This window comes from Ovis canadensis, chromosome 15, assembly GCF_042477335.2.
Source record: "Ovis canadensis isolate MfBH-ARS-UI-01 breed Bighorn chromosome 15, ARS-UI_OviCan_v2, whole genome shotgun sequence".
Classification (NCBI taxonomy): domain Eukaryota; kingdom Metazoa; phylum Chordata; class Mammalia; order Artiodactyla; family Bovidae; genus Ovis; species Ovis canadensis.
This window is the reverse complement of record NC_091259.1, coordinates 28,426,963-28,454,448: the sequence shown is the minus strand read 5'-3', so window position 1 is coordinate 28,454,448 and position 27,486 is coordinate 28,426,963. Positions and strand designations below refer to the sequence as shown.

The following is a 27,486-nucleotide window of genomic DNA, read 5'->3' as shown; positions in this document are numbered from 1 at the left end:
GTTAATAGCCTTAGAGCACCTATTTGGATATACAAAAAAGGAAATAAAAGGGCTTCTCAGGTGGCACAGTGATAAAGAATCCACCTTCCAATGCAGGAGACACAAAAGACACGTGTTTGATCCCTGAATTGGGAAGATCCCCTGCAGAAGGAAATGGCAACTCACTCCAGTATTCTTGCCTCAGGAAGTCCATGGACAGAGAAGCCTGATGGGTTACAGTCCATGGGGTCACAATAAGTCAGGCACGACTGAGCATACACAAGGAAATGGAGATAGTTCATACTCTCTTAAACCATAACTATTCTCATATTCTATTTCCTGAAAGAAATATAGAAGTAATGATGAATTCTATGTAGGTCAAAAAGATGCAGAGAAAAAAAGTTCCAATTATTAATTCATTACTAAAAGGATTACCATCAGACACTCATGGAATATAACATGTTCTCTACCCCAAAATGTATTTAATAGAACATCTCCATCTTGGAATGGAGTGAAATCTAGAATTCATACTTTTAAATTTCTATTGGAATAATCTAATACTATTCAAAATTAAAGTGAAAAATCTGAAGAAACACTCTGTGACCCTAAGGCTCTCCATCTTAATATAAATTGAAATGCTAGTTTTAAATATTTTTAAACTAGTACTTCTAGCTTTATGGACATAAATGTTCATGAGATTTGTCCCCCAAGTCCATAAAAAAAAATGAGTCCCATCAGAAAGCCTTGTAGGTAAGGAGATTTAGAAGAGTAAGGTTTAAGATTTAGGTCATACCTGAATGGTCTAGTGGTTTTCCCTACTTTCTTCAATTTAAGTCTGAATTTGGCAATAAGTAGTTCATGATCTGAGCCACAGTCAACTCCCAGTCTTGTTTTTGCTAACTGTATAGAGCTTCTCCATCTTTGGCTGCAAAGACTATAGTCAATCTGATACAGGTATTAACCATCTGGTATGTCCATGTGTAGAGTTGTCTCTTGTGTTGTTGGAAGAAATTGTTTGCTATGACCAGTGTGTTCTCTTGGCAAAATTCTCTTAGCCTCTGCCCTGCTTCATTTTGTACTCCAAAACCGAATTTGCCTGTTACTCCAGGTATCTCTTGACTTCCTACCTTTGCATTCCAGTCCTAATAAAAAGGACATCGTTTTGGGGTGTTAGTTCTAGAAGTCCTTGTAGATCTTCATAAAAACATTCAACTTCAGCTTCTTCAGCATTACTGGTCGAGACATAGACTTGGATTACTGTGATACTGAATGGTTTGCCATGGAAACGAACTGAGATCATTCTGTCATATTGGAGATTGCATCCAAATACTGCATTTTGGACTCTCTTGTTGACTGTGTGGCTACTCCATTTCTTCTAAGGGATTTGACCTAAATCCAATTCCTTACGATTATACAGTGTAAGTGACAAATAGAATCAAGGGATTAGATGTGATAGACTGCCTGAAGAACTATGGACAAAGGTTCATGGCACTGTACAGGAGGCAGTGATCAAGACCATCCCCAAGAAAAAGAAATGCAAAGGACAAAACGGTTGTCTGAGGAGGCCTTATAAATAACTGAGAAAAGAAGAGAAACTAAAGGCAAAGGAGAAAAGGAAAGATATACCCATTTGAATGCAGAGTTCCAAAGAATAGCAAGGAGAGATAAGAAAGCCTTCCTCAGTAATCAATGCAAAGAAATAGAGGAAAACAATAGAATGGGAAAGACTAGAGATATCTTTAAGAAAATTAGAGATACCAAGGGAACATTTCATGTAAAGATGGGAACAATAAAGGACAGAAATTGTATGGACCTAACAGAAGCAGAAGATATTAAGAAGAGTGACAAGAATATACAGAAGAACTATACAAAAAAGATCTTCATGACCCAGATAACCATGATGGTGTGATCATGCATCTAGAGCCAGACATCCTGGAATGAGAAGTCAAGTGGGCCTTAGGAAGCATCACTATGAACAAAGTTAGTGGAGGTGATGGAATTCTGGTTGAGCTATTTCAAATCCTAAGAGATGATGCTGTGAAAGTGCTGCACTCAACATGCCAGCAAATTTGGAAAACTCAGCAGTGGCCACAGGATTGGAAAAAAGTCAATCTTCATTCCAATCCCAAAGAAAGGCAATGCCAAAGAATGTTCAAAGTACCACACAATTGCGCTAATCTCACATACTAACAAAGTAATGCTCAAAATTCTCCAAGTCAGGCTTCAATAGTATGTGAACCATGAACTTCCAGATGTCCAAGCTGGATTTAGAAAAGGCAAGGGAATCAGAGATCAAATTGTCAACATCAATTGGATCATCGAAAAAGCAAGAGAGTTCCAGAAAAACATCTACATCTACTTCTGCTTTATTGACTATGTCAAAGCCTTTGACTGTGTGGATCACAACAAACTGTGGAAAATTCTTAAAGTCATGGGAATGCCAGACCACCTTACCTGCCTCCTGAGAAATCTGTATGCAGGTCAAGAAGCAACAGTTAGAACTGGACATGGAACAACACACTGGTTCAAACAAGGCTGCATGTTGTCTCTGTGCTTATTTAACGTATATGCAGCGTATATCATACGAAATGCTGGGTTGGATGAATCACAAGCTGGAATCAAAATTGCGGGAGAAATATCAATAACCTCAGATATGCAGATGATACCACCCTTATGGCAGAAAGTGAAGAACTAAAGAGCCTCTTGATGAAAGTTAAAGAGGAGAGTGAAAAAGTTGGCGTAAAGCTCAACATTCAGAAAACTAAGATCATGGCAACTGGTTCAGTCACTTCATGGCAAATAGATGGGGAAACAGTGGAAACAGTGAGAGACTTTATTTTGGGGGGCTCCAAAATCACTGCAGATGGTGACTATAGCCATGAAATTAAAAGACGTTTGCTCTTTGGAAGAAAAGCTATGACCAACCTAGACAGCCTGTTATAAATCAGAGACATTACTTTGCCAACAAAAGTCCTTCTAGTCAAAGCTATGGATTTTCTAGTAGTCATGTATGGATGTGAGAATTGGACTCTGAAGAAAGCTGAGCGCAAAAGAATTGATGCTTTTGAACTGTGGTGTTGAAGAAGAGTCTTGAGAGTCCCTTGGACAGCAAGGAGATGCAACCAGTCTAACCTAAAGGAAACCAGTCCTGAATATTCATTGGAAGGACTGATGCTGAAGCTGAAACCCCAATACTTTGGCCCCCTCATGCAAAGAACTGACTCAATGGAAAAGACCCTGATGCTGGGAAGGATTGAAGGTGGGAGGAGAAGGGGATGATAGAGGATGAAATGGTTGGGTGGCATCACCGACTTGATGAGCATGAGTTTGAGTAAGCTCTGGTAGTTGGTGAAAGACAGAGAAGCCTGGCTTGCTGCAGTCCATGGGGCTGCAGAGTTAAACAGGACTGAGCAACTAAACTGAACTGAAGGTTTAAGATAATAAAGCTGAAGAAAACTTCATGGAGACACAGTCCCCTCCAGGTGCTTTTTAAGAATGGCCATGTCCGCAGGACTTTTTATAGATACATAATGGTTATGAGCATAAGAAAGCTCAAGAGTCAACCCTGCTCAGGTTCAGATTCTAGCTCTGCTAGTTAATCTGTTGGACTTTTAGCAAATTACTTAGTCTCCCTGTGACAACATTTTCTTGTCTATAAAACTGTTTGAGGATTAAACTAATACGTGTAACATGTTAACAATTACTGGTAAATGATAAGTTCTCAATAAGTATTGACCATTAGAATGAAAGTGTTGTTTACACTTTTAGATAGCTCCTTGTTTTTTTGTATTAATATAAGGAAGTAGACAGTCTTGACAGTTTATTGATCTAGGGAAGGCATTATTGGAATGACTTTTTTCCAGATGAATAGATATACAAGTTCCCACATGGTATGTGATGTTTCTAATATAAAGAGAAGCCTGCATTAAAAAAAAAAAAACTCAATATGTAACACACTGTTCCTCCCAAAAGATTCATAGTTTCAATTTTATATTACCTTAAATAGCTGCCATCAAGAAGTAAGATTTTTAAGAGAAAAAGTAAGATTTTACTTAAAAAAAATCTAATGATTTATAGCAATAGGATGGAAAATACTGAAATAAAGAATGAAGTCATTATGCCACAAGGCACTTTTCTATTATATTTACACTGTTTGCCTTACAGGAAATATAGATTAGGCTTTGAATCTAGATTATCATTCATGTAAAGGCTCCTAAAAAATCCTGTTTCATTTTATAAATTCTACTGAAGAACTTTAGCTTTAAATATTCCATGAGGAGTTTTAGGAATATGAAGTATCTGATTTTCATTTTAGCTTTTAGTGTTTCTGTAAATGGTTCTGAATGATAGAAAGTACTGAGGTTTCCTAGGGCATTCTCTTTATCCTTAACCAGTGCCTTCTAACTGTTTAAGTCTCAGGTCCATTATAAGCATTAAATCTGTAAAGTAGGTCAAGAGAATGATGGTTTCAATACCAGGGTTGTAAGGAGGATTAGATAGAAATTCAAAAAGCAGTTTCATTGCCAGCTTAAAAGTAGATCACTTTCTGGGTATCGAGAGATAAATATCAATTATATCAACTCTACTTTAAATATTACTTCCTGGCCTCTTTTTTTCCAGTTTAGTTTAAGGTCTATTTTTAGGCTATAGTTTTTTTCAGTTTTAGCCACAATATAAGGGAGGTGGTAAGAAAAAAAATTTTTTTAAGGAAATTTAAAATAATCTTTGCTTGTAAAGACTAGAAAGTCATAAAGCTACTCAGTTGGAAATGCATTGTAAATTTCTCTAATTCCTGGTTATATTTTTAGTGTATACAAGGTGGAAATTTTATAAATATTTTAATAAATAATGTTTATGTTTAATCTCTACCCAGACATTTAGATATTTTTGGAAATAAACAAGTTATAAGTAATAAATGAATTAACTTTTTATAACAGCAATAAGTTTAAAATTGGATTTTTAATCCAAATGCAATGCTCAACATATAGAAAATAAAACTGCCAGTTTATGGCTATTTGCTACCATAAATGCAAGCATCAGGACCAATATGTCATATGTTTCAAAGGCCTTTTTAGGCTAAGGTAACCGAACATGTTACAATTCACTGAAGGTAAAAACAATGAATAAGACATTCTTTGCCTATGGTTAGTAAAACTGTCTTCTTATCACATGTATGGAAGTTCTCATAAAATTTAAGAAACAAAATAACAAGAAATCCTATCTGGTTTTTCTCTTTCTAGATATAACAATAACTTTAAGATAAAAAATAAAATAAAATTAAGTGACATGTGGACAGCAAGCTGTGTGGATGAAGTGGGAGAAGGCAACACCAATGCCATGAAATCCTTTGTCTTGGGCTGGCCCACAGTGAACTTTGTGGCCACTTTCAGGTGAGAACCATAGCTTGTCTTTTATTATTCACATGAGTTTGCTACTGTGAAATACAGACAGCTATGTAATTTCTAGAATGGAGAGGAAAAAAAGATAATTCAGTTTTGTTCCCATAATTTTTTAAAGAAACATATTTTATTCTGATTGATCTATTTTATAGAGAAGTTCATTTGTATTCTAAAGCCCATAATTCATCTTTTGGCACACCCTCAATAAAGACACCTATATGCTTCATGTTTCTCCCAAAAACTGTTTTATTAAAAGATGTGAAAGGTAATGGTAAATATTGAGAACTCTTGAAAGCATTTACCTTTGGTTTGAGCTGTGACTTTTTAAAGGGGCTACTTAAACACCTCTAACACCACGGAAGAGGAAGAGTAATCAGAGTTCTAGGACCTCCCTCTCCAGTATTCCCTTCCCTCATGCTTAGGCACTGTTTTATATATTGAGTTTTCAAGTTAGCTTTTTAAACCACTGAAACAGATGTTTTACTGAAACAAATTCTATAAAACACTCCAATTAAGCTTGAATAACCAATTTATACTCCCAGATTTTCTTTAAAAATAGTTTATAATTATAGAAATAAATTTAATGTAATGAAATAATGTGGTTCCTAACTGCACATCATGTTCTAACTTGGTATCTACAGAAGTGTGACAATAAAAACCAGATTTATGAATTCAAGGAATGAAAGTCAGTTTCCTAAGACTTATTCCTTGGCTGGGATGGAGTTGGAGAATGCATGAAGAGAGAATCTTTGTGCTCTTATCTGAACAGGCTAAATTGACACTTTTGTGTTTAGAGTGAGCATACAAAAACTCAGACTTATGATATTGAACAATGGCATGTTCAGTATTTGTTTTACACCTAAAAGAGCTGGTTTTTATTTCAAGTACACATTTTTCTTTCTACTTCCTCATTACCATCCAATTCCTCAGGCATCATTTTAAAACCAAATAACTATTTTTTTGAAACTGTTAATCTTCTAATAAAGGAAAGGCATGCCATTAAATTCTATTATGCACTATTGACCTACCACAGGATTTTAAGAATTTATTTAGAAGAAACATACATTTGTATCATTCTCCTTGTGTCTTCTTTTCCATGACAAGCTTCTCTAAATATTGTCATTTCATATTATTTAATCTCCCTGGTGTTTAGAGCTGAAAGGAAGGGATTTCAAGTGAAGGGTGAGACTACATTATGTCTTTTCTTTAAACAAGGAGTTTCCATAAAACTTTTTTAAGGAGAAGGGAAAATATTGAATAATTTATAAAATAGTTCCTCAAAAAGTATAGTACTTTAACTGAATGACTAAGTTAGCATCCCTAGTGATGTCGTGTGGGCATCATCTGTGCTTTGTTAGTGTATTGAGGAGCTTCTGTGGTATTTGTCTCCAATACCCATAGCCCCAGTCTAATCACAAGAAAAATGTCAGATAAGCCCAAAGTGAGGAATGTTCTATAGAGTTACCTGACCAGTAAGCCTCAAAATTGTCACAATCAAAAAAAAATCAAAAAACAAAACATGAAAAGGCACAGTAAAGGTCACTAAGGAGACATGATATCTGAATCTGCTATGTGGTATCCTACAATAGAAAATAGGAAAAGGACATTAATGGAAACACTGGTGAAATCTGAAGTCAGTAGTGTAGTTAATGGTAATGCACCAATATCAGTTTCCTAGCTTGATGGATGTGCCATGATAATGTGAGAGGATAACATTAGAAGAAACCAAAACTGGGTGAGAGGTATATAGGGATTCTCTGTACTATCTTTGCAACTTTCCTGAAAATCTAAACCTATCTTGAAATTCAAATATTACTCTTTAAAAAAAAATAGTAGTGTGGAAGAGTTCAGACTCTGGTATGGCAGAGTGAGGTCTTAACAGACTGACCACTCTACAGATAACAACTGTAAACTCTGAACAAAATATAAGCAACAACCTCCTGAAGGTTCTGGAAAGTGAACAAAATGTTGGCAAATTTTAGGGAAGAATTGAAACTTGAAACAAGGCATCAGCACTGCATGAGTTTCCTGCTTTTAAGGCATTAGCAGTCAACTTATGGTGCAGGGCATCTAAACTGACAAAAACTCAGGCATTCTGGGCTGAAACACTGAAGTACAGAGTTTGGGTCAGCCGCAGCCGCAAGAACTTGAGGGAGGAAATCTCAGAAAGAAGAGTAACAGAGAAAGGAAGCTCCACATTTTCTGTTTAGACTCTGCCCAGCTGAATGCTGAACCACATATATATGGAATTCAAGCTAAGGCTGAAAGACTTGTACTGAGTTGCTGCTGAACACAGGAGAGGTAGGGTTTTCAGCTTGAATCGAATAAAATGAGTTGTCTGTTAAAACAACATTATTTTGCAAATATAACAAAACTCAGAGTCTCCAGAATAAGATATTTATAATGTCTAGAGTATTATCTGAAGTTTTTTAATCTATGAAGTATCTAGAAAGGAAAAAGGTAATAAATAGAAGCCAATCATGAGATGATCTGTTAGTTGGAATTGCTATAAAAGAACTTACAAGCAACTCTTACAACTATGCTCAGTAGGTAAAAGAAAAAGCCAATTGAAATGAGTGAAAAGATAGGAAATCTTAGCAGAGAAATAGAAAATATTTTTCAAAAGCCGAATGAAAATTCTAGAACTAAAAATTATAATATCTTAAATTTTTAAAAATTCTCTCTGTGGCTTTAGTTGCAAAATGGAAATGAAAGAGAAATAACTCAGTGAATTTGAAAGTATATCAACAGAGATTGTCTAATCTGAGGAAGAGAGGAAAAAAGATTTTTAATCAAAAATGCATCAGAGACTTGGAGGAAAGCCAAAATATATAATATACATGTAATGGGAATTCTGGAAAGGAGAGAGAAGGAATGCGGCAGAACAAATATTTTAGAAATAATGATTTGAAAATCTCCCAAATTTGGCGAAAGACATGTATGTACAGATTCAGTGAGCTCTGTGAACCGTGAATGGGAGTAATATGAATAAAGCTTCACCTGTTTATTTGTAGACAAACTGCTATAAACCAAATATAAGAGAAAATCATGAAAGCAGCCAGAAAAAAAAAACAACACATTACATACAGTAGAACAACAGTTTGCATCACTGTGGTTTTCTCATCAGAAATTATGGCTGTTTCAGAGATCACTGGAATAGCATCTTTAAGAGTATTTAAAGACTCAAGATTGATCAAAGTGGCAGAGTAGGAGGATGTGGAACTTACCTTCGCCCATGTAGATTATTCCACATCTACGTGTGGAATGATTCTCGCTGAAAACTGGCAGAAAGACTCCTGTACAGCCAAGGCTGTAAGAAAGATCCAAACATAATCAGGAGGAAAAGAAAAGTGATCAGGCTGGGAGCTTGCCACCAGGAGTATCCTCAGAGAAAAAGGGAGATTCCACAGGCAGAGACCTGCCCTGGGGAGTGAGCAGTGCAAACCACAGATTGGGCATCCCACTCCTGGCATCCTACACAGGGGAGACCAGCCCTCTTGGCTGGTTGGGGAACTGCTGGAACTAACAAGAATGCTGTGGGAAACCTGGACTCTGCTTGCATGCACGTACACACTCACTCACACAGAGACACACATACACACTCATAAGCTGGCTTGCCTCTGAGGCAGAGTGGAGAAGGCTGATAGAGGACTGCTCTAGAGGCTGCTCGTTTTCCCTAACCACCTCAGTGGTGCATGATTTGGGCCTAGTGGAGAAATGCTCAAGCCCTGCTTCCTCCAGTTGCAACTCCCCACTGGACCAAGAGCTGCTATGACTAGGAACAGAACTTGGTTCTGACCAAAGGTGACTTGGTCCTGAGGTGATGTTTAGGTGGGGTAGCAGTGGCCATTGTTGGTGCTTACCTGAGTACATCAGATGCAGACCAGAACTCTGATGACACCTGATTCATTACAGCTCATGCCACAATATATGGAGAGTTCACACAGACCCCGACTGTCCTGCAGTACAGGACATCAGGGTGGAGGCAGCAGAGGAGGGAGGACAAAGGGGACTCAGACCCACAGCTGCCTATGAGCAGAGTAAGGGAAACAATTGCAGATTCTTGCACAGTCAGCAGATCAGAGACAGCTCAGATGTCTGTCTGAGGCTGACATGAACCAAGAACCCACATGAGCCCCCCTTGCATCAGCACAGCCCCACTCTGGAACAAAGGTTCCAGTACTTAGAGAAGTGAAAGCACACGCTTAACAGGAACAGAGCCAGCTCAGGCCTGACTCTCAGGGCTTCTGCTGTAGCAATTTGAGATTCATTGAGGCGAGAGGAAGTCCTGCCTCCCAAGTAGCTTCAGCTCTAACCTGTCCATTTCCAGCCACATCCACTACCAAGGCTATTGCTGCTGGCACCCACTGAGGAAACATCTGACTTTCATCTACATCAAATCCAGCTCTGCCACCAATGGCACTGGGCATACACAGTCTGTGTAGGGATGCTCCCACCTAAGTACACCATTTCAAGAATGTAATAGGTAAGTGTTTCACCAAAATACACAGAGGCTGAAAATGTTAAGCATAATGAAAAAGGCAGAGGAACTGGTTTCAGTTGAAGAAGTAAGAGAAAACCTGAGAGAAATATGTAATGAAATAAACTGTTTATCAGACAAAGAATTCAAAGCATTTATAGTAAAAATATTAACTTGATTAGGGAAAAATAGATGAACACAGTGAAAAATTTTAACAAGAAACTAGAAAATAAAAGAGGACCCAGTTAGGAATGAAGAATTCAATAACTAAAATTTAAAAATACACTAGAAAGGATAGCACACTGTGTGATCTGGAAAACAGAATAATAAACACCTGATCAGAGCAGAAAAAATGTTTAAATGAAAAGAGTTTAAGAGAGCTCTGGAATAACATTAATCAAGCTTACCAACATTAACATTATAGGTAACCCAAAAGGAGAAGAGAGGGAGAAATCGAAACTCAATATTTCATGAAATTATGGTGGAAAATTTCCCAAACTTGTAGAGAGTAACAGATACCCAGGTACAGGAAGCAAGGAGGATCCTAAATAGGACAGAAGGCAGTGACATGATGTATTCAAAGTGCTAAAGGGGAATAACTTGCAACCTGTGATACTTAGCAAGATTAGCATTTGGAGTCAAAGAAGAGATACTTAGCAAGATTATCATCTGGAGTCAAAGAAGAGATAAAAGACTTCTCAGAAGGCAAAAACTGAAAGAGTTCATCCATATTAAACCTACCCTAAAATAATTAAAGAATTTTCTCTAAGTGGAAAATAAATAAGAATCTATAGGAAAGGGAAAATCCCACTAAGAAAAGTACATAGTAGGGACGAAATTTCCTTCTCCAGGGGATCTTCCTGACCCAGGGATCAAACCCAGGTCTCCCACATTGCAGGCAGACGCCTTAACCTCTGAGCCACCAGGGAAGCCCCTTAAGTGAGCTAGTATGAAAATAAAAAGGCAGACAGTTGTAAAAGTAGCTATTATAACTACAAATAAATAGTTAAGGGATAACATGAAAATGTAAAATATGATATCAAAAGCAGAAAATGTCAGAGAGGGGGATAAAAAATATAAATCTTTTAGAATGTGTTTCAACTTAAATGACTACAGCTTAAAACAAGTAGATGTAGTTGTAGGTCAACGTATATGAACCCCATGATAACCACAAATCAAAAACCTATAATTGATACTTAAAAAGTAAAAAGAAAGGAGCACAAGCATGCTACTAAAGATAATCATAAAACCACAAGGGAAGAAACAGAAAAAGAAGAAATGACAAGAGAAGAACTACAAAAACAACCAGAAAAGAATAATAAAATGGCAATGAATACACACCTTTCAGTAATTACCTTAAATGTCACTGGACTAAATGTGCCAATCAACAGACACAGGATGGCTAATTGGATTAAAAAAAAAAAAAAACACCAATATGCTGCCTATAAGAGACTCACTTCAGAACTAAAGACACACAGGCTGAAAGTGACAACATGGAAAAGATATTTCGTATTTCATATGAATGGAAAAGACAAGAAAGCTGTAGTAGTAATACTTATAACAGACAAAATTGATTTTTTAAAAAGCTATAGCAATAGACCAGAAAAGAGCATTATTTTATAAAAGAAGGACCAATACAAGTAGAGCATACTATACTCATTAACATATATGCTCTCAGTACCGGAGCACCTGAACATGTAAAGCAAATATTAAAAGACATAAATGGAGAAACTGACAATAATATTATTAATATAGTAATAGTAAGGGATGTTAATACCCCACTTACATCAACAGACAGATCATCCAGACAGAAAATTATTAAAGCAACAATGACCTTAAATGGCACACTAAACCACGTGGACTTTTTAGATAGCTGCAGCACACTCCAACCAAAACCAGCAGAATACACATTCTTTTCAAGTGTACATGGAACATTCTCCAGGATATATCACATACTAGGCCAGAAAACAAGTGTAAACAAATTTAATTGGATAGAAATTATAGCAAGCATCTTTTCCAATAATGACTGGCAAATAATTACAGCATGTTACAGCCGGAAAAACATGACAAGCACAAATACTTGGCAACTAAACAACATGCTACCGAAAATCCACTGGGTCAATGATAAAATGAAAGAAGAAATGAGAAAATACCTTGAGAAAAATAACAGTGGAAACAGCACTACCAAATCTTTAGGATGTTGCAAAAGCATCTCTTAAGAGGAAAGCTTATAGCAATACAGGCCTTCCTCAAGAAACAAGGAAAATCTCTAATACAACCTAACCTGCCATCTAAAGGAATAGAAAGAGAAGAACAAACAAAGCCCCGAAGTCAGCAGAAGGAAAGAAATAGTAAGGATCAGAAAGGAAACAAATAAAATAGAGTCCCTCCCCGCCCCCCCAAAAAATAGAAAAGATCAATGAAACAATGAGCTGGTTTTTTGAAAAGATAAACAGAATCGATAAACCTTTAATGAGGTTCCCCAAGAAGAAAAGGGAGTGGACCCAAGGAAATACAAGAAATGAAGGAGGAGAAATAACAACCAATGCCATGAAAGTATGAAAGTGAAGTGGCTCAGTCGTGGACCCCATGGACTGTAGCTTTCTAGGCTCCTCTCTCCAAGGGATTCTCCAGGCAAGAATACTGGAGTGGGTTGCCATTTCCTTCTCCAGGGGAGCTTCCAAACCCAGGGATCGAACCTGGGTCTCCCACATTGCAGGCAGACGCTTTAACCTCTGAGCCACCAGGGAAGCCCTACGCCATAGAGATACAAAAATCATCAGTGAATTCTGTGAACAATTGTATGCCAACAAATTGGACAACATAGAAGAAATAGACAAATTTCCAACAAAACCTGATACCACTGTATTAGGAGTAAACAAACAATTTGAACAGACCGATCACTGACATAGAATTTGTAATTTTTTAAAAAACTGCTAGCAAACAAAAGTCTAGGAATTCACAGGGAAATTCTGGCTTCACAGGAAAATTCTACCAAACATATAAAGGAAAGCTAATATCTGTCCTTCTCAAACTCTCCAAAAAAATTGAAGGAGACACTCCCAAACTCATTCTCTGAGAGTACCATTACCCTAATGCCAAAACCAGACAAAGATGCTCAAAAAAAATCAGAGGCCAATATCTTTGATGAATATACATGCAAAAACCCTTAATAACATATTAGCAAATGGAACCAACAGTATATAGAAAGAACCATACACCACGATGAAGTAGGATTTATTCCAGGGACACAAGGACAGTTCAGAATTTGCAAATCAATCAGTGTGATATGTCACATTAACAAATGGAAGGATAAAAATCCTTTCTGTGTCGAGACACAGAAAGCGTATTTGGCAGAATTCAATATCCATTCATGATAAAAAAAAAACTCTTATCAAAGTTGGATTAGAGGGAATATATCTCAGCATAATGCAGAACATTTTTATAAACCCATACCTAATATCATGCTCAATGGTGAGAAGCTGAAAGCCTTTCCTCTAAATTAAAAAGAAAGTCAGGGATGCCCACTCTTACCATTTCTATTTAACATGCTATTGGAAGTCTAACTCACAGCAGTCAGACAAGAAAAAGAAATGAAAGGCATCCAAAGAGGAAGAGCAGAAGTAAAACTGTCACTATTTGCAGATGACAATATACTATGTATAGAAAACCCTAAAGTCTCCACCCAAAATTATTAGAACTAATAAATGAATTCAGCAAAGTTGTGGGATATGAGATTAAGATACATAAATCTGTTGCTTTTCTATATGTAAGTACTGAACTATCAGAAAGAGAAAGCAAGAAAACAGTCCCATTTAAAATCATATCAAAAAGAATATAATGCCTAGGAATAAACTTAACCTTGGAGGTGAGAGACCTATACACTGAAAACTATAAAACATTCAAGGAAATTTAAGCTGATATAAGGAAATGGAAAGATCTCCCATGCTCTTCAATTAGATGAATTAATATTGTTAAAGTGGCTTCACAGAACTGAACAAATAATCCTGATATTCATATGGAAGTACAAAAGACCCTGAATTGCCGAAGCAATCTTGAGAAAATAAGAACAAAGCTAGAGATGTTACCCTCCCAGACTCCAAATTATACTACAAAGCTACAATAATCAAAACAGCATGGGCCTGGCCCAAACACAGATACATAGATCAATGGAATAGAATAGTGAGCCCAGAAATAAACCCACACACTTTTGGTCAATTAATCTACTACAAAGGAGGCAAGAATATACAATGGAAAGATTAAAGTCTCTTCAACAAATGGTACTAGGAAAACTGTACATCTATGTGTAAAACAATGAGGTCAGAACATCCTTTCATACTGTATACAAAAAAAAATGGATTATACAAAAGACAAAATGGATTAAAGGCCTAAATGTAAGACCAGAAACCATGAAATTCATAGATGAAAATACAGGCAGAACAGTCTTTGACATAAACAGCAACAATATTTTTTTGGATCTGTCTCCTAAGGCAAAATAAAAGCAAAAATAAAGAAACGCCCTTAAACTAAAAAGCCCTTACATAGCAAAGGAGACCATTGACAAAACAAAAAGACAACCTACAGAATTCGAGAAGATATTTGCAAATAATGTGTTCAACAAAGGGATGATATCTAAATTATTTAAACAGCTCATACAACTCAGTATCAAAAAGCAAACAGTCCAAAATTGGCAGAAGACCTGAATAGACACTTTTCTAAAGATGACTTTCAGATGGCTAGCTAACAGCATATGAAAAGATGTTCATCCTCGCTAATTATCAGAGAAATGTAAATCAAAACAATAATGGGATATCACCTCACACTTTTCAGAATGGCTGTCATAAACAAGAACAAAAGTTTTCGAGGATGTAGATTAAAGGAAACCCTTGTACTCTGTTGAGAATGTAAATTGGTACAGCCATTGTGGAAAACAGTATGGAGGCTCTTCAAAAAAAACTAAAAATAGAATTGCTATAGCATCCAGCAGTTCTACTCCTGGATATGCATTCAGAAAAAAAGCCAAAACACTAATTCAAAAAGACTCATGTACCCAGTGTTCATAGTGTCATTATAAGAGTCAAGATATGGAAGCAACCCAAGTGTCCATGAACAGATGAATGGATAAAGATACAGTGCATATATACACACACACAGGGTGGAGTATTATTCAGACGTAAAAAAGAATGAGGTTCTGCCATCTGCAGCAACATGAATGAACCTTCAGATTATTATGCTTAGTGATATATGTCAGCAAAAGATAAATATTGTATAATATCACTTATACATGGAATCAAGAAATTAAAACAAATGAATGGAAATACAAAAGCAGAAATAGACTTAAAGATAACAGAAGATAAAGTCGTGGTTACCAGCAAGGGGGAGAGAGGTGGGGAGGCACACATTACAGCTATGGGATTAAGAGATATAAACTGCTATGAATAAAACAGATAAGAAACAAGGATATATTGACAGCACAGGGATTATAAATAATATAGTAGCTTTTAATGGGATATAATGTAGAAAACAATCATTGTGTTGTACACCTAAAGCAGATATAATACTGAGTTGGCCACAGAGTTCATTTGGATTTTTCTGTAACATGTTAAATGGAATTCAACTTAAATTCAAGTATGCTTCAATTTAAAAGAATAGGTATCTAAGGAAAAAGCTCTCAACCTAAAATATTATATCTAGCAAAAATATCCTTCAGAAATGAAAGTGAAATAAAAAAATTTTAAAGTCTTAAGAATTTACTGCCAGTGGAACTGTACTACAAAAACAAAAATGCTGACAGAAATTTTTCAGCCCAAAGTGAAATGATCCAAGAAAGTGGCTTGGATCTTTACCAAAGAGTAAAGAACATCAGAAATCATTTATATAAATAAATATTAAGAAAATATAGTTCATGATCGCTTTAAAATGCTATTGGGCTAGCAGCTCAAGAAGCAGTCTTTCATAGCCAGTCACTCTAATATTTATAAGGAAACAAAAATGTAGACTAATAGTTTTGAAATCAAAGACTGACATCAGACTGACTGTCAGAATCTCTAAGAAATTCCCAATAAAGTCAAATTGGGGGAAGAGCAGTCAATAAATGTGAATTTTCCATGATTTACCTTGGGAAGTGGTGTAGATGCCACATCTTGAAACAGACTAAAAGGAATTGCTTACCATGGAACAACAGACTGGTTCCAAATAGGAAAAGGGGTACATCAAGGCTGTATATTATCATCCTGCTTATTTAACTTATATGCAGAGTACATCATGAGAAATGCTGGACTGGAAGAAACACAAGCTGGAATCAAGATTTCTGGGAGAAATATCAATAACCTCAGATATGCAGATGACACCACCCTTGTGGCAGAAAGTGAAGAGGAACTAAAAAGCCTCTTGATGAAAGTGAAAGAGTAGAGTGAAAAAGTTGGCTTAAAGCTCAACATTCAGAAAACGAAGATCATGGCATCCGGTCCCATCACTTCATGGGAAATAGATGGGGAAACAGTGGAAACAGTGTCAGACTTTATTTGGGGGGGGGGCTCCAAAATTACTGCAGATGGTGATTGCAGCCATGAAATTAAAAGACGCTTACTCCTTGGAAGAAAAGTTAGGAGCAACGTAGATAGCATACTCAAAAGCAGAGACATTACTTTGCCAACCAAGGTCCGTCTAGTCAAGGCTATGGTTTTTCCAGTAGTCATGTATGGATGTGAGAGTTGGACTGTGAAGATGGCTGAGTGCCGAAGAATTGATGGTTTTGAACTGTGGTGTTGGAGAAGACTCTTGAGAGTCCCCTGGACTGCAAGGAGATCCAACCAGTCCATTTTGAAGGAGATCAGCCCTGGGATTTCTTTGGAAGGAATGATGCTAAAGCTGAAACTCCAGTACTTTGGCCACCTGATGCGAAGAGTTGACTCATTGGAAAAGACTCTGATGCTGGGAGGGACTGGGGGCAGGAGGAGAAGGGGATGACCGAGGATGAGATGGCTGAATGGCATCACTGACTCGATGGATGCAAGTCTGAGTGAACTCCGAGAGTGGTGATGGACAGGGAGGCCTGGTGTGCTGCGATTCATAGGGTCACAAAGAGTCAGACACGACTGAGCGACTGAACTGAAAACTGAACTGATCACTGTTTGGATGCTTATTCACTATTTGGATGCTATTCACGCCAGGGTCTATCTCTGTCAGAAAAATAGGAACTTCTCCTTGGGTTTAAGACAAATACAATAATAAAGTGGGAACAGTACAATAAAATGGGAACATTATTGAGACGATAATGAAAGTATTTAAATCTGACAATGATCTATCTATAAGAGAAATCAGAGTAATATTTTAATTTAGGTAGCTAATATGAATCTTATTCTACAAATTCAGGTATGCCACAAAAGCCTGTTTAGGTATAGATCAAATTAAAATCTATCTTAGGCCCCTATTTAGCCAGGCTTTTAAGAAATCAAATTTTCTTTTTAATGGAACCCCTGTTTTCTTAGGTTAGAACCAGAATACAGGAGACTTCTATGATGTCCTCAAAACAGACTAAATGCTTCTGACCTTCAGTCCCTTGTGATCTCTGCTGACGTTCTCCCTTTTATGCCCAGAGTTGTTTTTTGACATCCAGAGATGTTCTGATTCCTTGCCACTTGTGGGCTGCAAATTTCTTATTGATGTAAAATAAAAACCTTAGTTCCTAGAAGCAAGCCTCCCCACTTATTCCTTAGGACCATTTCCTCAGGGATCTTTCTGTTTCGTTAGACACCTCAACTGAGTGGCATATGGTTCCCAGCCAACTCTTACGGACAACAGATTCTGTCTCCTCCCAGGTTTAAGGGAGTCTTTCCTGTCTTACCCTTTTTCTTTCACTAAGATATACCACTTTCTTCTCTCCTGGCTCTTATCATAGGTGCTTATTAAACTCAGAGCTAGCCTTGATTTTGGAGTACTTCTGTTTTTAGTTCTATAAAAGTACCTGAGATTAAGAATCACTAAAGAAAGAGAAGTCCTGGATGCTTGCCTAGAGCAAGAGAGAGGGGAACTACAAGATTACCAAATCAATTTCAGTTAACCTGATGCGATTAAAAATTTGTTCCTTTTGAGTAATTGTGTGCTGTATATTCAAACAGTGGAACACTGTACAGCAATGAGAATGAACAAGCTAAAACCACATGCAGTAATATGAATGTCTCACAAATATAATGCTAAATGGAAGAAGCTGTGTACAAGAATAGCACCTACTGTATGGTTACATTTATAAGTACTCAAACAAACAAAACTGTTCTGTTTTGTTAGAAGTCAAGATAGTGGGATCTAGTGCCTGAAAATGAACACAGGGACACCTGGCAAGGTGGTTTTCTGTGAAATATGAATGAATGTGAGTCACATGGGTGTGTTCAGTTTGTGAAAAATTTTCAAACTGTACTTTTAAGCACTGTACAGTTTATATATCTTAACATGTCAATTGGAAGTTTAAAAAAATGCCAAAAAAGTTTAAAAAAATACTGTGTGTTTAGAGGGGTGATTTTCTTTAATTGCTTTGAAAAAAGTTTAAAAGTCTAAAGAAAATGCACCCTTTTTTCTTTTTTTTTTATTCACCCTTTTTTCAACATAGATTTTTGCTAAATAAATGCAATATTGGACATTAATGAACCTAGAAAATCTTCTGTTTATGAAAAAAGGCATAAGAGATTATAAGCATTATGAAAGATGAAATTGGTCAGCAGCAAAAGAGATACAGTGCACGTTGGGATGACCAATTCTGGGAGATTACTTATGGAGAAAATTGCTAAGCAACAAAGAAACAAATTACCAATGTTTCTTAAGTGTATTTTTCTGGAAGAAGAAAATAACTAGTGTTCCCAACTTCTTTGAGAAGGTTAGAAATGTGATTTTAAGAGCTAATGAATAACAAGACCATATAGAAATAAACTTTATTTTTAACTTTAAGAATTAAATGCAGCAGTGACTTCAGCAGGAAAATTAATATATTTGTTGTAAATGAATTGATCTTAGATGATTATAGTAATTAAAAATAAATTTTGTATTAATTCATTGGCTAAATTTTAGTCCTGCCATATGTGTAGAGAAATAAATGTTTCTTTTGCTGACAATAAACTAGTTTCTGAGCCAAGATATTTCTATCAATATGCCTAATTTCTCCTTAATCTCTTTAATCTCAAAAGAAACATTTTTTATTTGCATGACGCTGAAAACTACAAAAACACTCTGAGATAATTACCCCAGTTTTACAGATGTGGATGTTGAAGCTTAGCGATGTTATGTGATTTGCCCATAATGATACATATTGCATGTATTTTTGAAACCAGGTGTTTGAATTCCCAGTCAGTTAACCTTTTCCACTATCAGTATACCACTTGTAAAAGAGCCATGAAGTAAAGTCGTGGGCCTGTCTTGGATCCATCCAGGAGGTTTTAATAAAACTCTGCTTGACTGTGTAGTTCTTCCTAATAGCCATTTTCACTTCAGGGTTCTTTAGGACACAGTTATGCCAAGGTTGCAGTCATGTGGGCCCTCATCAGTAACAGCCTGTTGGTATTCCATCTGAATTAAACAAGTTAAAATAAGTATTTTGCATAGTTTAATTTTGTCTCCCATTTTCTTATTGCAGTTCTCCAGAACAGAAGGACAAATGGCTCTCTCTCCTTCAAAGGTATTTTTTTTAGTATATATTTTCTAATTCTGTAAGGTATAATTACACCTTAATAAATTAAATTAATTAAAGTTTTGTCTGCAAGAATGTGCCCCAAACTATCCCCCTTCACCTTAATAGAAATTGTTCATTTGTCCTCAAAATAAGCTGTTTAAACTGTACATTAGCTACTGCTTACTGTAAGTAATGTTCTCTGATTATGTGTATTTCTTTCTTACTAGGAAGGAGAATGTTGAGGTCTGATTAGATCATTCTAGACAGAAATTGATCAATAATCTTTCCCATCTCTTTCTGTGTTCCCAGCCTACCATTTGGAGCTAACAGTTTCCTCAAAGCATGTATTGTTTCCATTTCCATACATGGAGGTTTTCTGCTGAGCCCCTCAAAATTTCAATTATTATCCCAACCTTTGAGCATATGGATTAAAATGATCAACTGAGGCTCGTCTCTTATTCCCATAGTCCTTCCGTCCTTCCTCTCTGCTCTCCCTTCCCAAGCGTGGAGAAAACCAAGGTGTACAGCTCAATGTGAAGTAAAAGCCCACTGTTTCGGTTTGGTCTAGTAAAGTAGTATATATGCTCCTGTACTTATCACTAAGATAAGTGCTAAGTGGACAGTCCAGAAAAATGTAGAGAAGTGTTGAGGATAAAGCATCACCAAAAGATGCCTTAACCAGACTATGCTTCCCAAACCTCTTTTGAAATGGATCTCCTCTGTTCTTCTTTGTGCCTATGCCTAATGTCCTGAGAAATTTTTTTTTTAATTCTCTTCCAACCCATAATATAATCTGACTTTGCTGAGTCTTTCCATCTGTCTTTTTAAAAATAGCACATAAATATATTGAAAATATTAGCAAAATAGAATGCTTTAAAAATAAGCCATTAGCAAAATCCATCTGACTCAGTGTTGTTTTGGGTTGTTGTTGCGTTTGATTAGATACATCAATCTAGAGAAAGAAAAGGACTACCCGAAGAGCATTCCCCTCAAAATCTTCGCCAAGGACATTGGGAATTGTGCCTATGTAAGTGTTTCTAAGTCAGAAAAATAAATTCTAAGTCCCTGCATAAGGCAGAACACTTGGATAGAAAGAGAGACAGGTAGGCAGACAGACAGACTGGGTATGTGCTGTGGAAGGTAGGGGTTTAGAAAAATACATTGTGAGAAAGTATATTTTCCTGGGTATCTTTGTTGTACATATGAGAAGTAACCCTAGAGAAAATGAAGCGAGAGAAATTTATATTAACTCAGTATTTAACATTTACACTTTGTAGGATTATTGCCTGTCAGATGTCTCTGTCCTCCCTCTGGCATTAATGCTCCTCTGGATCTTTTCAGTAGATGCCACAGAGGCTCGTAGTAAAGACATTTACACAAGGAGATATTTCCTATTAGTATTAAGCAATTTTTCCAACCTGTCACTTCTTGAGAGTGAGTTTTGGAAATTTCTTCATTCTTTGAGTTTTTAGGTATTGAATTCCTCAGGTTAATAAATGGATGAGCTGAGAGAGATACCATTTTTAATGAATCAGCACAGTTTTTATCATTTTGGTCAAAATAAGTTTGTTTACCCTAGATGTTATGTGCAATTTTATGACTGAAATATAGTCCAAGATGTTATCGATGATGCACAAAATAGAAATGAGCATTTTTATGATACTGCAGATTGCCACACTTCTCAGCAGCTCTGTTTTATCACTCGTACCCTGCTTAAGTTCGTGATGATATGACACACTGTCTTTTGCTCTCTAAAGTTGCTTCATGGCAAGAGTCTCCTTACAGGGAGCCCTGCTTCCAGGGTGATTTCCCCCAAACAGGAGTGCGTGTATGAGAGGCATTCATTGTCCTTGGCCTTTAGTTATGCACAACTTGTTAGTGAATTCTGCTAATGTGGGGAAAAATAGCTACATGCTCAAGTCACTATTGTTTTTGTTTACTAGCCAAAAAACACGTATCTGCTAAAAATTCATTTGTTTTTTCTACCAGAGATGCATGCAAGAAAAAAAAAATCCTATAATTACTATTTGAACATATATACCTAATATTAAGAAAAATCATTATTTTAGAAACCAGATACTTTGGGGGTGATTATTGGTATTATAGGATAGATCTTTCTGGTGGAGGACAAACACTGAGCTTTCCCTGTTCATTTCTGATACTTTTGCTTAATCCTCGAGACTATAAGGAACGCAGTTTGAAATCAGTAAATGAATTTCAGAAGCAATTTGTTATTGTATTTATAGAGAATAAATACAATGATAGTTAAGTGATGAGTTATCAGTGGATTTCACTTAGCTTTATTTTCAGATCATTCTGTTTCCATTTATTTTACTTATTTGTGCCATTTAGGCCTTATCAGGGACACAGCACTAATTGCTTATTTATCTGATAATTAGAATATGTAAAATCTACCTATGTGCATAGTAAATACCTCTTTTTTAATGTTTATTTTATAATGGAGTATAGTTGATTGATTTAACAATGTTGTGCTGGTTTCAAGTGTATAGCAAAGTGATTCAGTTTACATAACACATGTATCTGTACTTTTTCAAATTCTTTTCCCTCTTAGTTTATTAAAGAGTATTGAGCAGAGTCCCTTGTGCTATATAGTAGGTCCTTGTTGGTTATCTGTTTTAAATATAGCAGTGTGTATGTGTCAATCCCAAACTCCCAATATTTATTTCTTTTTTGATAGCATAGCATTGTCTTATTTTTAAATAATGTCTTATAATTCAGTGAACTCTATAGGTAATCTCATTAATTCCATTTCTCTTGTTGAGAACTATTCATTTTTAAGCAGTAATCTCTCAGTGTAGTTGAGCATTCAACACAGGGATATTATAGATACTCTATTCAGTAGCAGAGTTGGTAACAGAATTGAGTTTTCTAAAATGTTCAGTTTATTTGCCAGACTCTGGTTTTAAGGCCTCTTCAGATTTCAGCAGTGAAGGTCTCAGCAGCCACAGTGCCTGACATACAGAAAGTGCTCAATAAATAGTGCTTTTAATTCCAAACTTGGAATTTTGTAACCAGTTCTTATTCTGATTTTATCTAAACTGATTTTTTTACCATACAAAGAAATGAAAACCCACCCTGCAAAAACAGTGCTCAGAGAAAAATGGAAAATAGTTAAATGTTCTCCCTTTTTTATTACATGTTGCTTTATGGAAACACTCATAGGCAGGATGCAGAGGACCAGCCTCTCTGACTTTTTGTTTGGTTTCGAGAATAGTCCATGTAATCTCTCTGAACTATATTTATTCTTTTTCTTAATGGCTGAAGGTCTCATATTCTGAGTCATATTTTAAGAAAAAGAGATGTTTTATTAAAAGGAATAATATAAAAATTGAATGAAAATAAATTATAATCAAGGATCTGTGTTCTACCTAAGTGGTACTTTGTCAACACTTGAAATCAAGATTTGCCTGTGGATAATCATTTGACAATCATTATTTGTTCCCCTGGTTTAAAATCCTTTATTTATATCTGTATTTCTTTTTTTTTCTCCACAGTCTAAAACTATAACAGTAACGAATTCAGATACAGCAAATGAAGTTATCAACATGTCACTACCAATGCTAGGGATAACTGTAAGTTACTCTGCTAGATATTCTTAATTAAAAACAGACTTTGATGCTTTGTGCTTAGCCACTCAGTTGTGTCCGACTCTTTGCGACCCTATGGACTGTAGCCCGCCAGGCTCCTCTGTCCATGGGGATTCTCCAGGCAAGAAGACTGGAGTGAGTTGCCATGCCCTCCTCTAGGGGATCTTCCCAACCCAGGGATTAAACCCAGGTCTCGCGCATTGCAGGTGATTCTTTACCATCTGAGCCACCAGAGAAGCCCTTTATTTGATACTTTAGATTATTATAAATACTGTCCCTTCCATCTTAAGACAGCTGATTCATAGAGGTACCAAAGTCGTATTTTGTTCCCCTACATATGGAAAATAATGACAACAGTTGTTTATTCTTTTTGAGAGTTTTATTTTCTTTTGAATTGAACTGTAGTTGAATTATAATATTGTATTAGTTTCAAGTGTACAACATAGTGATTTGATGTTTTTATGGATTATACTCCATATCAGTTGAGTTCAGTCGCTCAGTCACGTCTGACTCTTTGCGACCCCATGGACTGCAGCACACCAGGCCTCCCTGTCCATCACCTGCTCCCAGAGTTTACTCAAACCCATGTCCGTTGAGTCGGTGATGCCATCCAACTATCTCGTCCTCTATTGTCCCCTTCTCCTCCTGCCCTCAATATTTCCCAGCATCAGCGTCTTTTCAAATGAGTCAGCTCTTCGCATCAGGTGGCCAAAGTATTGGAGTTTCAGCTTCAACATCAGTCCTTCCAATGAACACCCAGGACTGATCTCCTTTAGGATGGACTGGTTGGATCTCATTGCAGTCCAAGGGACTCTCAAGAGTCTTCTCCAACACCACAGTTCAAAAGCATCAATTCTTCAGCATATAATTATTGTAAAATATTATCTATATTCCCTATGCTATACATTGCATCCATGAATCTTAATTTATTTTCTACCTAGTAGTTTAATACCTCATAATCCCCTTCACCTGCCTTGCCCTTCCTCCTGACCTACTCCTCATTGGTAATGGTAGTTTGTTCTTGTGATGTATGTTCCTCTTTTGCTGTTATCTGTTCACTTGGGGTTTTTGGGGGGATTTTACATATGAATGAGTGCATGCAGTATTTGTCCTTCTCAGTCTTAACTTATTTCAGTGAGCACAGTACCTTCCAGGTCTGTCCATGTTGTGTTACAAATGACAAAATTTTCATTCTTATTTATGGCTGAGTAGCATTCCATTTTTTATACACACGTATACCACATATTCTTCATCCTTTTATCTATTGATTGACATTTGGATTGCTTCAATATCTTGGCTATTACAAGCAATGCCACTGTGAACATTGGGGTACATATATCTTTTCAAATTAGTGTTTTTGTTTTCTTTGGATATATATGTAGGAGTAGGATGGCTGAATCTCATGGTAGTTGTAGTTTTTTGAGGAACCTCCATACTATTTTCCACCAGGGCTGCACCAGTTTACATTTTCACCAGCAATGTACAAAGATTCTTTTTTCTCTGCGTTTTTGAACACTTTTCTTATTTGTAGTTGTTTTGGTGATAGCCTTTTTTTGTTTTGTTTTTGCATTTGAATGTCCAGTTATTCCAATAACAGTTTTTAATATTTATTTCTTTAGCTGCATTGGGTCTTAGTTGTGGCATAGGGGCTCTCTAGAGTTACACAGTCTCCAGAGCATGCAGCCTTCAGTAGTTGCTGTGCATACGCTACTTTCTATGTGGCAAGTGGAATCTTAGTTTCCTGACCAGGGATCAAACCCACATCTCCTATATTTGCAAGCCGGATTCTTAATCCGTGGCCACCAGGGAAGTCCTGATGATAACCTTTCTTAAAGGTGTGAGGTAATATCTCATTGTTTGATTTGCATTTCTCTGATACTTAGTGATGTTGATCATCTTTTCATGTGCCTGTTTGCTAGCCACCTGCAAGCCATCTTTGGAAAAATGTCTGTTTCAGGTCTTCTGCCCATTTGGGGATTGGATCGGTTTTTTGATATTGATTTATTTGAGCTGTGTAAATATGGATTTAAATCCCTTATTGGTCATATTATTTCCAAATATCTTCTTCCATCCTGTAGGTTATCCTTTTGTTTTGTCACTGGTTTCCTTTGCTATGCAAAAGCTTTTACTAATTTAATGAGGTCTTATTTCTTTATTTTTGTTTTTATTCATTTTGCCTTAAGAGATTGATCCAAAAAAAACATTGTTAAGATTTTAAAAGTGTTCTGCTTATGTTCTCTTCTAGGAGTTTTTGTTTTTCAGTTCTTAACCTTTAGGCCTTCAATCCATTTTGAATTTATTTTTGTATGTGTTAGGGAAAATATTCTTACTTCATTTTTCACATGTAGCTGTTGTGTTTTCCCAATACCACTTATTGAAGAGACTTTATTTAGTTTTCAAACACTACAAAACAAGAAAGAATTTTGACTAAATTGCTCTTCCTGTTTGCAATAAAGTTTTTTGACTAGGAGACAGTGAAGGATGTGATGGAGTAGTGGAAGGCAGTAGGAGATGTAATCTCTTAGCCAGGACCCTCCATTATAAGGTCAGGATCATAATTTTTAATTGGAAGATAAAGGTAAGAATATTAAATATTGCCCATCTGTTGTAGTTTCATTTAAAACATTTTTGCTTTATCCTCTTTTAAAGGATACAGCAAAATCTGTATAATTTAATATTGTTTCTTTCAAGTGGGATTTTAAATATTGCTGGGTTGTAATTCTGCTAGTGAACAGTTTCATTGTTCCCCATAACTGAGCCTGTTCTCTAGACAGAATTCTTATCCTTTCTGTCCCCAGGACTGGACTTGCTCAAAGTAAAGCCCGTGTAGACTGTGCCAGCTACCTGTCTCTCTCCTCAAAGCCCCGATGTCATTCTTCTCCTTCCACTCAGAAGCAGCTAAACTAATAGTCAGCCTTTGAGATTTTACTTTTTCATCACAGACACAGCAGGGTTGTAGCTTTCTGGATAACAAAGTTGTCTTTGCAGGGGCAGGTTGTAGATTAAGTCCAATATTCTCTGAGAAGTTCAGAGAAGCAGAAGTTAGAACTCTGAAAAAGATCAGTTAACCTTTCAGAAAACTAAGAAATTTCTTACTTTGTGAAAGAGCATATATATGATTTCATATTCTGTTCACTTCAGTTCAATTCAGTTGCTCAGTCGTGTCTGACTCTTTGTGACCCCATGAATTGCAGCATGCCAGGCCTCCCTGTCCATCACCAACTCCTGGAGTTCACTCAGACTCATGTCCATCAAGTCAGTGATGCCATCCAGCCATCTCATCCTCTGTCGTCCCCTTCTCCTCCTGCCCCTAATCCCTCCCAGCATCAGAGTCTTTTCCAATGAGTCAACTCTGCATGAGGTGGCCAAAGTACTGGAGTTTCAGCTTTAGCATCAGTCATATTCTGTGGGCTATCCATAATAGTGAGGGCCTGATTCTGTTACAATCGGTGGAACCCAAGTCATCCCTAGGTAAAAATGAGTCCTCTGTTTGGGTTTAAAGAGGTTATAGAATCAGCACTACCATCTTCAAAAGCCATATCTACCCGCTATGAAGCTTAAAGGCATTTATATTGCCCCCCTTGTTTTTGCAAAATATAAAAATGCCCAGAAAATGTATTCTTATTCATTTACCAAATGTGAAGAATTATTGTTAATTCTTTTATCTCCAAGGGCTCTGAGAGAGAGTACCAGTTATGGGTCAATTCTGGCAAAGAGGAGGCACCATACCCACTTATTGGTAAGTTTCTATGAAGATCTAAGATAGAATTGATTGTGAATTAATTATAATTCTAAATGTCTCAGCGAATTGACTATGTAGTCCTAAACTTAAATGCTATTAAATATTAAATCTTCTATAATATTCATGTGTTAATTTAATAAATGCTTATCAAGTATTTCCTGTGTGCCAGACAAATGATATCTCTTTATTCGAGCAGCTAATGATAGAGTTGGAAAGAGAAATGTGAATTTTCCTCTTTTTTTTTCTTTACAAAGAGAACTATCTTGTCAACTTTTTAAACATTTTTTCTGAAAAAAGCAATATATGTTGTTATTCCTTTTCCCTATATATTTATTTTTCATGTTTAGATTTTTAATTTCCTATTCCCTTTCCTACCTACTACTTGCCTCTGTGGAAGACTATCTATGATCCAATCATGCCTCAATCTGTCAGTGAGTATTTAACATCTGCCCTGCACCAGGAATTTTCCTAGGCATCATAAGGACAATGAAATTAAACCATTTTGATTCCTAAATATCCTCATTGACTAACTTAGCAGTAACTACTAGTTTACTAACTACTTTACTGTTTCTGTAGTCAAATTTTCCAGCATTTGTTTTGAAGAGTCATTGATAAAAGTT

At 36.4% G+C, this 27,486-nt stretch overlaps 1 protein-coding gene across 1 annotated transcript in view; it reads left to right on the top strand.

Annotated features, from left to right (window-relative positions):
• Positions 1 to 27,486, top strand: part of ARHGAP20 (Rho GTPase activating protein 20) — a 204,143-nt gene that overhangs the window by 136,851 nt on the left and 39,806 nt on the right. The window contains exons 4-8 of the mRNA XM_069554976.1: positions 5,220 to 5,369; positions 19,481 to 19,522; positions 20,459 to 20,543; positions 23,032 to 23,109; positions 26,797 to 26,863. Of these exons, the coding sequence (XP_069411077.1) occupies positions 5,220 to 5,369; positions 19,481 to 19,522; positions 20,459 to 20,543; positions 23,032 to 23,109; positions 26,797 to 26,863 (422 nt within the window). The remainder of the gene's footprint in view (positions 1 to 5,219; positions 5,370 to 19,480; positions 19,523 to 20,458; positions 20,544 to 23,031; positions 23,110 to 26,796; positions 26,864 to 27,486) is intronic.